Source organism: Notolepis coatsorum (genome assembly GCF_963971535.1).
Source record: "Notolepis coatsorum genome assembly, chromosome: 1".
NCBI classification, from domain to species: Eukaryota; Metazoa; Chordata; class Actinopteri; order Aulopiformes; family Paralepididae; genus Notolepis; species Notolepis coatsorum.
Window position 1 is genome coordinate 177,666,302 of NC_140165.1, and position 12,199 is coordinate 177,678,500.

Genomic DNA, 12,199 nt, shown 5'->3' on the forward strand with positions numbered 1-12,199 from the left:
GTTTCTCTGTCTCTAGTGCTGTTGTGTTTGTTGTTGTTTTCAACTGCTAGGCAGTGGTGGTTACTTAGTTGTTTTTCCCCCAGTTATTTTATACTGGTGTTTCATTTGTATTTATTTTATTCTTGTGTTTTCCCCCATCCTCTCTCATCACTCAGCGATTCCAGTGGTTACCCCTCTGGGGTAACTTTAAGATTCTCCTTTTTGTGTGTGTCTGTGTGTGTGTCCTACACCCCCCCCCCCCCCCAAATAACAGCACAGGGAGTTGCTATTAATGCACAGGGAACCATGTTAGGTTCTCATGAGCATATTCTTCGCACTATCACAGAACAACAGAACACACATGCTGAGATGTTGAAACAAATGCTCAACCATATCCAGAATCCGCCAATAGTACAAACTCCTACTCTTCCGGTTCCACAAGCACCTCTGGTCCCACTCCATAGTCCTAGTACAGAGCCGAGGATGCCTACACCGGCCCGTTATGATGGGCATCCAGCGAGATGTAGAGGGTGTATCACCCAGTGTAGTCTGGTTTTTGAATTACAACCCTCTATGTTCAGCACAGAGAGAGCTATGATAGCCTATATCATTTATCTTCTCTCTAATGAAGCCCTCTCATGGGCTACAGCCATGTGGGATAGGCAGACTTTTCATAGCTGAGATAAAGAACGTTTTTGACCATGATGTAAGCGGCCACGATGCGGCTAAGCATCTGATGGGGTTACGTCAGGGTTCAGTCAGCGTACCACTGCTAGCCACTAGCCACTGAATCAGGGTGGAATAGGAACGCCCTGATGGCAACTTTTACACATGCCTTGTCAGAGAGTCAACGATGAATTATCCTCTCAGGACTTTCCCGACACTCTTGAGGGGTTAATTTCGTTGGCTATTAAGATAGATAGCCGAATCCGTGAACGCAACCGAGAGAGAAAGATCATTCTCACTCGCTTCATGTCGGGATTGGAGTTTACCGGCTCTCAGGAAGTCACCGAATTGCTCTGCGTCTCTCCTGGGAGTGACGAGCCCATGCAGGTGGGACGCTCACGCCTCTCTCGAACAGAGAGAGAGAAGCGGTTGAGCAGTGGGGCTTGTTTGTATTGTGGAGAGACGGGTCACTACCTTCGCAGGTGCCCCACAATGCAGGGAAGACCAGTCCAGGGAAACGAGTGAACTCGTCAGAACTTGGGGAGGTTCTGCCGAGGCAGAATCATATCCCCACAGCAAGCAATAACCGCACATTCGTATCAGTCGAACTGTCCTTAGGTAGAAATAAATACAGCCTCCCTGCTTTCGTGGACTTGGGAGCGGCTGGTTGTTTCATTGACTTGACCCTGGCCCGTAATCTTCACATACCTTTATTTTCCCTACCGGTTCCCCTTGACATTACTGCGTTGGATGGTCGTCCTTTGGGTTCCAGGAAAGTGGAAGAAACTACGGGTCACTTAAGATGTGCATTGGCACACATTTTGAAATAATAAAGTTTTTCCTTATCGACTCCCCCGAATTACATCTCATTTTAGGGCACCCATGGCTTGCTAAACACAATCCCCATATGGATTGGAATTTGGGAGGGGTACAGAAGTTGGTCCCACGTGTGCTTCTCACTGTGTAGCACCCAACCCAGTTCCACTAGGTCCTTGTTCCCTCCAGCCCTCCATGGCTACTGCCGTCTCTGCTCGTGGGTCCTCCTGTCCCATAGGGAAGACCGCAGATGACGTCTGCAACCCCAGTCCCATCGGGGTGCCGGTGGAGTATACTGAACTGAACGCGGTCTTCAGCAAGCAAACCATAGGTCCTATGATTGTGCCATTGACCTCCTCCCGGGAACGACACCCCCCAGGGGTCGGTTGTTTTCCCTGTCGGGGCCTGACACCATCGCTATGAATAGCTATATCGAGGAGGCTCTTGAGGCTGGTTTCATCCGCCCTTCTTCGTCCACGGCAGGAGCTGTGGTTTTTCTTTGTGGGGAAGAAAGACGGAGGGCTCAGACCCTGTATTTACTATAGGGGCCTGAACAAGATCACTGTTAAAAACCGCTACCCTCTCATGTCCACAGCATTTGAACGCCTGCAGGGGGCATCCTTCTTCACTGAGTTGGATCTTAGAAATGCCTACAATCTGGTGCTGGAGGGGGATGAGTGGAAGACGGCCTTTAATACCCCCAGAGGACACTAAGAATATCTCGTCATGCCTTTTGGCCTTTCTAACTCCCCTGCGGTCTTCCAGGCACTCGTAAATGACGTTCTCAGGGACATGCTTGAGATGTTTGTTTACGTGTATCTGCATGACATCTTGATCTTTTCTAAGAATCGGGAGCATGTGGGTCATGTCAAACAGGTACTGCAGAGACTGTGGTGTCACTGGCAGAGAGTGGTGTCACTGGCTGGAGGGGTCAGAGCATCCATTTGTCCAAGCCACAAAAATCTGGCTTACATCCAGGAGGCCAAACGCCTGCACCCTCGCCAAGCTTGGTGGGCGCTCTTTTTTTAACAGGTTCGACTTCAGTCTGTCTTACCGTCCAGGTTCTAAGAATCTGAAGGTTGACACACTCTCCCGTCGCTTCGACCGCTCTGACCGGGACAGCCCTCCCGAGCCCATTGTTTCACGCGCTCGCATCCTCGCACCGCTCACTTGGGGAATAGAGACTAGGGTTCAGGAGGCTCAGCAGCAGGAGCCTGACCCAGGAGGAGATCCGCCTGGCTGTCTATTTGTTCCCACTAACATCATGCACTCGTAGGTCCTCCAGTGGGGTCACTCATCCTGTCTTACTAACCATCCTGGGGTCCACCGCACCCTAGACTTTCTTAAGAGGAGTTTCTGGTGGCCCCGGATGAGGGTAGATGTGTCTGCACTACTAATAAGACGTCTCAACGTCCTCCGGCTGGTCTCTTCCAGCCCCTCCCTATTCCCAGACGCCCCTGGTTGCATGTTGCTCTTGATTTTATTATTGGGTTACCCTTGTCAAGTGGTTCTACGGTCATCATGGTGGTGGTGGATCGATTCTCGAAAGCAGCTCATTTTATTCCCCTCCCCAAACTTCCCTCAGCTCCTGAGACGGCCAGGCTGGTCGTCCAGCATGTGTTTCGCCTCCACGGTCTACCTCAAGATGTGGTGTCTGATCGGGGTCCGCAATTTGCTTCCCGCTTCTGGAAGGTGTTCTGCTCATTAGTGGGAGCTTCAGCCAGTCTGTCATCTGGGTTTCACCCGGAGAACAATGGCCAAAATGGAGTGCACCAATCGGTCCCTTTAAGATTGTTCAAAAGATAAACCCAGTTGCGGTCCACCTTCTGCTTCCCAGGTCCATGAGGATTCACCCCATGTTCCACGTCTCACGACTTAAGCCAGTCTTATCCAGCATGCTTGCGCCGGCTGACAGGCCACCACCACCTGTTATCGGGAGTCAGGCTGCATACATGGTCCAACGGATCCTGAACAGTCGTCGCGTGGGGCGCGGGGTGCAGTACCTTGTGGACTGGAAGGGAAATGTTACAGAGGAACGCTCCTGGGTTCCGGCTAGGGACATATTGGATCCGGAACTTATCCGGGAGTTCCGTCGGTGTCTTCCAGACAGCGTGGCAGGAACATCGAGTGCCGTTCCTTAGGGAGGGTTTATGTGGGTTTTATTTTATTCTAAGGTGTTACTTTGGATGTATTTTTGGTTTTCTCTGGTGAGCTATAAATCACCAGACACCAGTTAATTGCCATGCGGCATTGCAGGTGTGTGTGCTTGATTGCCACCTGATTAGTGTCAGGTGTGCAGTGCCTTGAAGTAGGCTTGGTTGACTGTGTTCTGATTAGTGTTGTCAAAAATATCGAAAAATCGATACATATCGATTCTGAATATTTAAAACGGTTTCAATACTCATTTCCCGAAATATCAATATTTAATTATTCATATAATCTTTTTTTTGTATAAGGAAGTTGCATTGTTCATTTCAATACCTGTAATAGTACAGTAGTCCACACACACACACACACACACACACGTGTGCATTCAGTTAAGTTGGAATATGACTGTTTACATCTGTCTGCTTGAGAAAATACCATGTTCTGCAATGAAAATTATTGAAGTGAGATGAACAGTTATTTTTAAATGTGTGATCTAAAGATAAACAAAGGGTTTTAAAAGTGTTATATTTATCTTCTCTTATAGTACCAGATAGAAGCTGAGGAGAATCAACCAGCAACAAAAGCATTTTTTTTTTTACATTTTAAGATTGAACCTTTTCCCCCGTGGTATCGAAAATGGTATCGAATATCGATACTTTTCAAGGTATCGTAGCGAAGTTAGAAATTCCAGTATCGTGACAACACTAGTTCGGATGCTTGTCCATTTCATGTTTTCCCTCACTAGTAGAGTGTCTCAAGCTCATGCTTCTAGGGGTTTCTCTGTCTCCAGTGCCGTTGTTTTTGTTGTTGTTTTCATTTCATCATATTCTTGTGTTTTCCCCCACCCTCTCTCATCACTCAGCGATTCTAGTGGTTATATTTAAGATTCCCCTTTTTGTGTGTGTCTGCGTGTGTGTCCTACACCCCCCCCCCCCCAATCCTGATAGTTGACAACCCTCACTATTTTGAGACAGGTAGAGCTAGACGTTTTCTGAATAGTTGATTCCTGAAAAAGTCACATTGCAGCGTATTGTCCCAAACTTGACCCTCATCACGGTGGGTTTTATTCTGCTTGAGGCTAATAAATGGCTTCTGGGTGGGTTCAGGTTGGACCTACTCTGGGCTCAGTCACGGTCCTAGCGGTCATGGAAAAACTGGGAACGTTTTTATGTGTGTTTTCTAGGATTGTGGAAGTTGGGGGATATTGCCTGCATGGTATGTGCCAGTAAATAATCACTCAGGCTTGGCTGCTGTTGAATCTAGTTACGTTCAAAGGACACAATAAATTAATCTAATTACATAATTCCCAAGTGATAGTTGTGACTGGTCAAAATAAGACATGAGACATGATTTTTAATCAAGGACACCGACAAACAAACCAAGGTAATGGAAATCATCATGGAATAGTCAGAATTTGATTAGCAAACACGCGTAGGTGTCCCACAGGGTTGATGTCTGGGCCCCATCAAACTTCCACGAAGAACACACTGTTCCACTTTCACTGAAGGTGACTAGTTTCTCCCCCCTCTAGGCGAGTACGCCGGTTTTGACGAGAGCCAGCACACGGCGGAGAGTGGTGGAAAGGGCAAGGTGATCAGCATGCTGAAGGAACAATACGGCTTCAAGACGGTGGTGATGATCGGAGACGGGGCCACTGACCTGGAGGCCTGCCCTCCTGCTGTAAGTGTTAACTAAACCCATGCCCCCTGCCCATTATGTAGGCCTAACGTCGATTTAGCTGAGTCCCACTGAGCCCTACGAGATGTCAAGGGCATAGTAGAGTCTGGTGGTCTTTGTGTAGATGCCGTTACCACAGTTATTTTGTGTGCATAAAATGTAGGTGTAACCGTGTTCAGTTATACACCGTACATTTTTCTAAGCCAAGCCAAGCCAAGCTGTGTAGTATATAATTAGAGATATGTATTATAAATATATTTTAACGCAAAAATTATAAAATTGTGACCGATCAAAATTTGCAGTCATTACACCCCCTAGAAAATGCATATACACGCTTTATACAGACTAAGACCTTTACGTGGGAGCTCCCTGCCCATTCAAGCTGTAAGTGAACAACATAGCGTATTTAACAGTATTACTGAGTGATAAAAATCATCTCAGTTGTTTTCTGTTGTACAGTAGATGCAAATAGATGCACACACACAGGTGACAGCGGTCGATAATGTTGTTCCATCTGTCTTTTCAGAGTGCGTTCATTGGCTTCGGTGGTAACGTGGTCCGGGCACAGGTGAAGGACAGATGTTCGTGGTACGTCACAAGTTTCGGCGAGCTGCTAAAGGAACTGGAGAAGATCTAAAAGAAAAGGAGTTCTCTTCACTGACTTTACTAATGTTAACATAAGTGTATTGTGTACACCTATATATGGTGTGTGCCTTTTTATCAACTGTTTATCCAGTACAGATTATCTCTTCTTTGCCTCATCCAGTCAGTAGTTTTATATAATGAATGACATTGACACACGAAAAACTCAGTTTTTACACTACAATAGTGAGTCCATTTTTAACTTTTTGGGTTTGTTTTCCCTCGTTTGATTTTTATACTAGAGAATACTAAAAAAAAAATGTGTTAACCAAATGCTGTCTTATTTGGAGCTGCACTTTGTACTGTACATCGAAGATTCAGACGCTAGTGATATTCCTGCATATTCCAGTATGTACAATATAATTTGAAATGCTTTAATTTAGCTAATGTATGGATACTAATAACTATAAAATGCACTTCTGTACGTGTGATTTGAATGCATGTTAAAACACAGGACAAAGACACGTCGTTAAGAACGTTGTTTGATTCGCTTTTATTTGACATTCCTGCCACCCCTGTTATGTTCCCATGAATAAAAAAAAAGAGATATGACGATTCATGCTACTAGTACGAACACTGATGTCTCTGACAGCACAGTCGCTCACAGGTTTGCTCTCTCATTGATAGTGGAGACCAGTGTTAGAATAATTTACAGTACTTGTTATGCCCATGTAACAGAAAACGTGACAGAAAACCTAAAGAAATACAATTTCAAGTCAAGAGTTTTATTTGTCACGGCATACAAGTATACAATGAAATGCGGGTGGTCTTGCCCGCAACGATGTGCAATACAGTGGTACAACATGTAATAGAATGCAATAAAAAACAACATTGTGCAATAAACGGGTAACAGGTAGCATGGTGGGACATCTCGGTATCTGTACATAGTTATTTACAGGGCATATAGGACATGCTAGGTAGCTTAGGTAGTGCAATACACTGTTACTGTTGTTATACTAATTTAAAGTGACCTTTCCTTTTTGGCCATAAGTGTGGGCGTGTGCGGCATGAGTGTGTGTCTGCTCATGGTAAAGTGTTAAAGTGGCTGCTAGTGTGTGAGCGTGCGTGTCGTGTGTGTGCTTGTGTGTGGATAGATCAGTGTTCTGTGGCACTCAGTGTTCATTGTTCAAGGCTCTGATGGCCTGGGGGAAGAAGCTGAGCCTAAGCCTCTGTCCTAGTAGCTGGGGTTCGCAGGCGTCTGCCTGACCACAGCAGCTGGAACAGGCTGTTATTGGGGTGGTGGGGGTCTTTCATTATTCTGCAGGCTCTGGATTTGCACCTCTTGTTGTATAGAACCTGCAGGGGAGGTAGTGCAATACCCGTGGTACGCTCGGCTGAGCGCACCACTCTGTAGGGCCTTCTTGTCCTGTGCCGTGCTGTTTCCATACCAGGCAGTGATGTTTCCAGTCAAGATGCTCTCTACAGCTCCGGAGTAGAAGGACTGGAGTATCTTCCCCGATACTCTGAACTTCCTTAACTGTCTCAGGTGGTAGAGGCGCTGCTTCGCCTTTTTTACGACTGTGTCTATGTGTGTTGACCATGTCAGATCCTCCGAGATGTGGACCCCCAGGTACTTAAAGCTGCTCACCCTGTCCACGGTAGCCCTGTTTATCATCAGTGGTGTGTGTGTCTCCTGCTGTCCTCTCCTATAATCCACGATCAGCTCCTTGGTTTTACCAATGTTCAGGAGCAGGCTGTTGTCCTGGCACCAGCGTTCCAGTACCTCAACCTCCTCCCGGTAGGCCTTCTCGTCGTTGTCCGAGATCAGCCCCACCACCACTGTGTCGTCTGCAAACTTCACTATGGATTTAATGGACATGCAACATTTTATGAAATCATGAAGCACACATAATGTATTATCCTCAGCTCTGTGCTGATGACAGAATATACAGTACAGTAGACAGTATACTTTTCCATCTGAGCTTTGCGTCGTTGACGGGTCTTAACGAAAAGTGTCGCTTTGCAACATATCCATGATAGACAATGTAATAGATGTATTTATTATTTACATTAAATAAATAGATAAATAACCACTGCATTGTACATTTGAACAAAAGTTAATTAATCAAACCATCCAATAGTTGCAGTGGTTCCGTTCCCCCATTGCTGCATTGAGTTAACATAAGTGTATTGTGTACACCTATATATGGTGTGTGCCTTTTTATCAACCGTTTATCCAGTACAGATTATCTCTTCTTTGCCTCATCCAGTCAGTAGTTTTATATAATGAATGACATTGACACACGAAAAACTCAGTTTTTACACTACAATAGTGAGTCCATTTTAAACTTTTTGGGTTTGTTTTCCCCCGTTTGATTTTTATACTAGAGAATACTAAAAAATATATATTTGTTAACCAAATGCTGTCTTATTTGGAGCTGCACTTTGTACTGTACATCGAAGATTCAGACGCTAGTGATATTCCTGCATATTCCAGTATGTACAATAGAATTTGAAATGCTTTAATTTAGCTAATGTATGGATACTAATAACTATAAAATGCACTTCTGTACGTGTGATTTGAATGCATGTTAAAACACAGGACAAAGACACGTCGTTAAGAACGTTGTTTGATTCGCTTTTATTTGACATTCCTGCCACCCCTGTTATGTTCCCATGAATAAAAAAAAAAAAGAGATATGACGATTCATGCTACTAGTACGAACACTGATGTCTCTGACAGCACAGTCGCTCACAGGTTTGCTCTCTCATTGATAGTGGAGACCAGTGTTAGAATAATTTACAGTACTTGTTATGCCCATGTAACAGAAAACGTGACAGAAAACCTAAAGAAATACAATTTAATGGACATGCAAAATTTTATGAAATCATGAAGCACACATCATAATGTATTATCCTCAGCTCTGTGCTGATGACAGAATATACAGTAGAGTACAGTAGACAGTATACTTTTCCATCTGAGCTTTGCGTCGTTGACGGGTCTTAACGAAAAAAAGTGTCGCTTTGCAACATATCCATGATAGACAATGTAATAGATGTATTTATTATTTACATTAAATAAATAGATAAATAACCACTGCATTGTACATTTGAACAAAAGTTAATTAATCAAACCATCCAATAGTTGCAGTGGTTCCGTTCCCCCATTGCTGCATTGACACACATCTTACCATACAGTACAGTGCAGAGCCCCCCCCCCCCCAAGCAGAACGGTCGTCCTTCAACCAGGCCTTTTCACACAGGCTTCCAAGTCATTCTTTCCTTGATACAAAAATCAAGCTCTTCTTTTTGTCAATGTTAGTCTGCCAATTCACTACCGTATAGGCTCCCATTGCATCTGAAAATGTCTCTTAAACACCACATAAACCCATGAAAGTCACCACATCTGAATAAAATGCCATGCTTTTCCCCCTGAAAAGTAGCTCTATTGTGCCTTAATCCGGTGTATAAACAGGAAGAAGAGTAATTCTTCCAGTTATTCTATTATGTCACAATGGTAAAACGAGTAAGATGTCAGCATGGCATGTTAGTCAAATGGGGTGACTTTCTTCAGTTTATGTGGTCTTTTTAAGATATATTTTCACATACATTGGAAACTAATGGCAATGGTTAATCGGCAGAAAATAACTACCAAATATTTCAGTTGACTTTTGTATCAAGGCAAGAATGACGGAATGTCAGTCTGGTCTTTTAAATTAAGAGCCAAGCTCTTTCTACTGAGCGGTCTCTAATGTGGCACAGCATGTGTAGGACGCCAGATCACGAGGTTTGAATAGGGACTGATTTCCTCTGTTGTGGCACCAAAACCAAACAATAACATCAGCTCAACTCACGAGAGCTATCAGTGCTTTCTGAACTCCCTGTCACGGAAAGAATACAGAACAAAAATAGACTTCCTGTGTCTCAACGACTTTTTGAAGTACTAACTAATCATTGGTTGGTTAAAAAAAAAAGAATTGGACCAAATCGTGGGGTGGGAGACAGTGGGTTGGGAACAGGGAGACAGGAGGCTGAGACCACGGCAGTGATGGATGGTTGTAACATTTCTTTCACCAAAGGGTTTGACCTCAAGGCTTCTGGGTTGACCTCTTTAACTCTACTGCAGCGGGGAAGCCTTCATCGGGATCATGATCCTGGAGTCCATATGTTGAATAAGAGGGACTGGGGGAGAGAGTTGCAACACAAAGTCAGATGACTGAGGTTTGATTACCGTACATGTCCACAGAGTTTAAAGGGGACATGCATTGCTATTCCTTGCACTATTTGGGCAACTTTACACAATTCCTCTGAGTCTATTGAACACATCTGTAAGGTTTATTTAAAAAAAAGAAAAATCATTGTTTTATATTTCTAATGGAGAACTCAAAAGCATCATTTTCCAGCCTCAGGATTTCAGCCTGTTATTGGATGAGCTCCGCCCATTAGTGCTTTCAGTGACAGTCACCCACACAGTGTGATACATACGAGAGAGAGAGAGAGAACGAGCGAGAGAGAGAGGAGAGATGCGTCCCCGACACACAGTCAAGTGTGTGTGTGTGTGTGACCGACGAGGGAGAGATGGCGCACACACATTTACACACTTCTGCAGTCCCTCCCGCCGTCCCTTTCTATCTCTCTCTCTCCCTCCCTCCCCTCGCTCGTTCTCTGCCTGGCAAACCCCGTTTGAGGAAGTGTCGGGTTACACTATGCCTACGTCCCCGACACACACAGTCAAGTTTTTGTGTGTGTGTCCCCGACGAGGGAGAGATGGCGCACACACATTAACACACACTTCTGCAGTCCCTCCCGCCGTCCCTCTCTCTCCCTCTTGCTCGTTCTCTGCCTGTGAAAACCCGTTTGAGGAAGTGTCGGGTTACACTGCACTACAACCATAGAGGGGGCGTTACTGCAAATCAGTGCTATATTAACGTCAGCAAAACGTCAAATCAGAACAGCTTAGTTGAGTGAGGGAGGATCTCGTGAACTCGAGACTAGACTGATGAGTCAATATGGTGATTAGAGACACAGACCCATTGATACTAACCCGTATTACTATAAAACCATGCTAAACACAGAAAAGCCATTTATAATGCATGTCCCCTTTAACACTTTCAATGCCAACAACGAGATATCTCGTTTTTTCATGCCGACCGTTCATTGCCAGCGACGAGAGATCTCGTTTTCTTTTTATTAGCGATTTGAATTCATATTTCATCAATCTAGCCTCACGTTAGTGCTGCAAACTCTCTCTGAGCTCCATTGGGAAAATACCGCCCGCTCCCTGTGGTACTGCACCCCTTTGGAATGGATTGAATGAAACACATTCATTTTACTTCTCAGGCAAGTCACCCGAGAGGATCGGATTCATTGCCGAGCCCCAGAACAGCGTGGAATACATATTTCCAGTACCCAGTGTTGGATCAATAAACGCGATCGATATTTGGAATGGCGATCAGGAATTGGAATAATCTTTATGGAGAACATCTGATCTGAGGTAAGGAATCTATTTGACCAGTCTTAGGATAATCAGAGCTTTTTTCACAGAGATATCAACGTGTGCCCTATGTGTGTGTGTGCGTGTGTGTATGCTGATCAGGAAATGAGAGAATCGATTTTTCAGCTCGCTTCTATACCGTGCATAAGTACACATATACTATCGATAATCTAGCGTTTATTTGAAAACGATTCATAAATAGGCCAAAAAATTACAAATTTTTTTGTGTATTCCAGAATATTCCAGTAAAGGGCGATTATCACAGAATCTTTATATTTTCCTGAAACTTAAAAAAAAAAAAAGCGTTTTTCAAAATGGTATAAAACGGAAATGAACCGATTAAAAAACAATCCGTTTAGACAATGTTGACTGCAAACAAGTCATTGATAAGCGACGGCCAGATTAGACACATAGCCATAATTTAAGACATAGTTTATGCGTTTGCAAATATGAGAGCTCTATCATTGAAGTGGACGCTGGCATTCAAGGGGGGTAAGGTGCACTGCATGGCTGGCAATGAAAGTGTTAAAAGTCCAGTAGATAATGTACAAACACTAACAATAATGTCAGCAAGGTCAAAAAGCTCAATACCCCTGTTGCTCAAGTCACAAGGAACTAGGGATGAGTTTGAATTTTCTAATAGTCGTGCCAGTCTCCACATTAGATTTTCATGTCAGAGTAGTCATTTTGATTTATTGTCGGTCAGCTGAGCCGATCAACGTTCTGAAGGATTATCTGAACTTCAGATCCTGAAGTGCCTATTTATGTGCAATACCCTTTGATTTGAATGATCCATTCTATTAAAAAGAATAACTGAATTGAACTGAAACTGAACAT

At 44.2% G+C, this 12,199-nt stretch overlaps 2 protein-coding genes across 3 annotated transcripts in view; one reads left to right on the forward strand and one right to left on the reverse strand.

The window, feature by feature from the left end:
• psph (phosphoserine phosphatase) overlaps window positions 1-6,485 on the forward strand; it is a 46,942-nt gene extending 40,457 nt beyond the window's left edge. For both annotated transcript variants that reach the window (XM_084320917.1, XM_084320918.1), the window contains exons 5-6: window positions 5,141-5,289; window positions 5,813-6,485. In XM_084320917.1, the coding sequence (XP_084177043.1) occupies window positions 5,141-5,289; window positions 5,813-5,923 (260 nt within the window). In that variant the 3' untranslated portion in view covers window positions 5,924-6,485. The remainder of the gene's footprint in view (window positions 1-5,140; window positions 5,290-5,812) is intronic.
• Window positions 6,486-8,490: 2,005 nt separating this feature from the next.
• Window positions 8,491-12,199, reverse strand: part of nipsnap2 (nipsnap homolog 2) — a 48,671-nt gene continuing 44,962 nt past the window's right edge. The window contains exon 10 of the mRNA XM_084335269.1: window positions 8,491-10,050. Coding sequence (XP_084191395.1) covers window positions 9,986-10,050 — 65 coding nt within the window. The 3' untranslated portion in view covers window positions 8,491-9,985. The remainder of the gene's footprint in view (window positions 10,051-12,199) is intronic.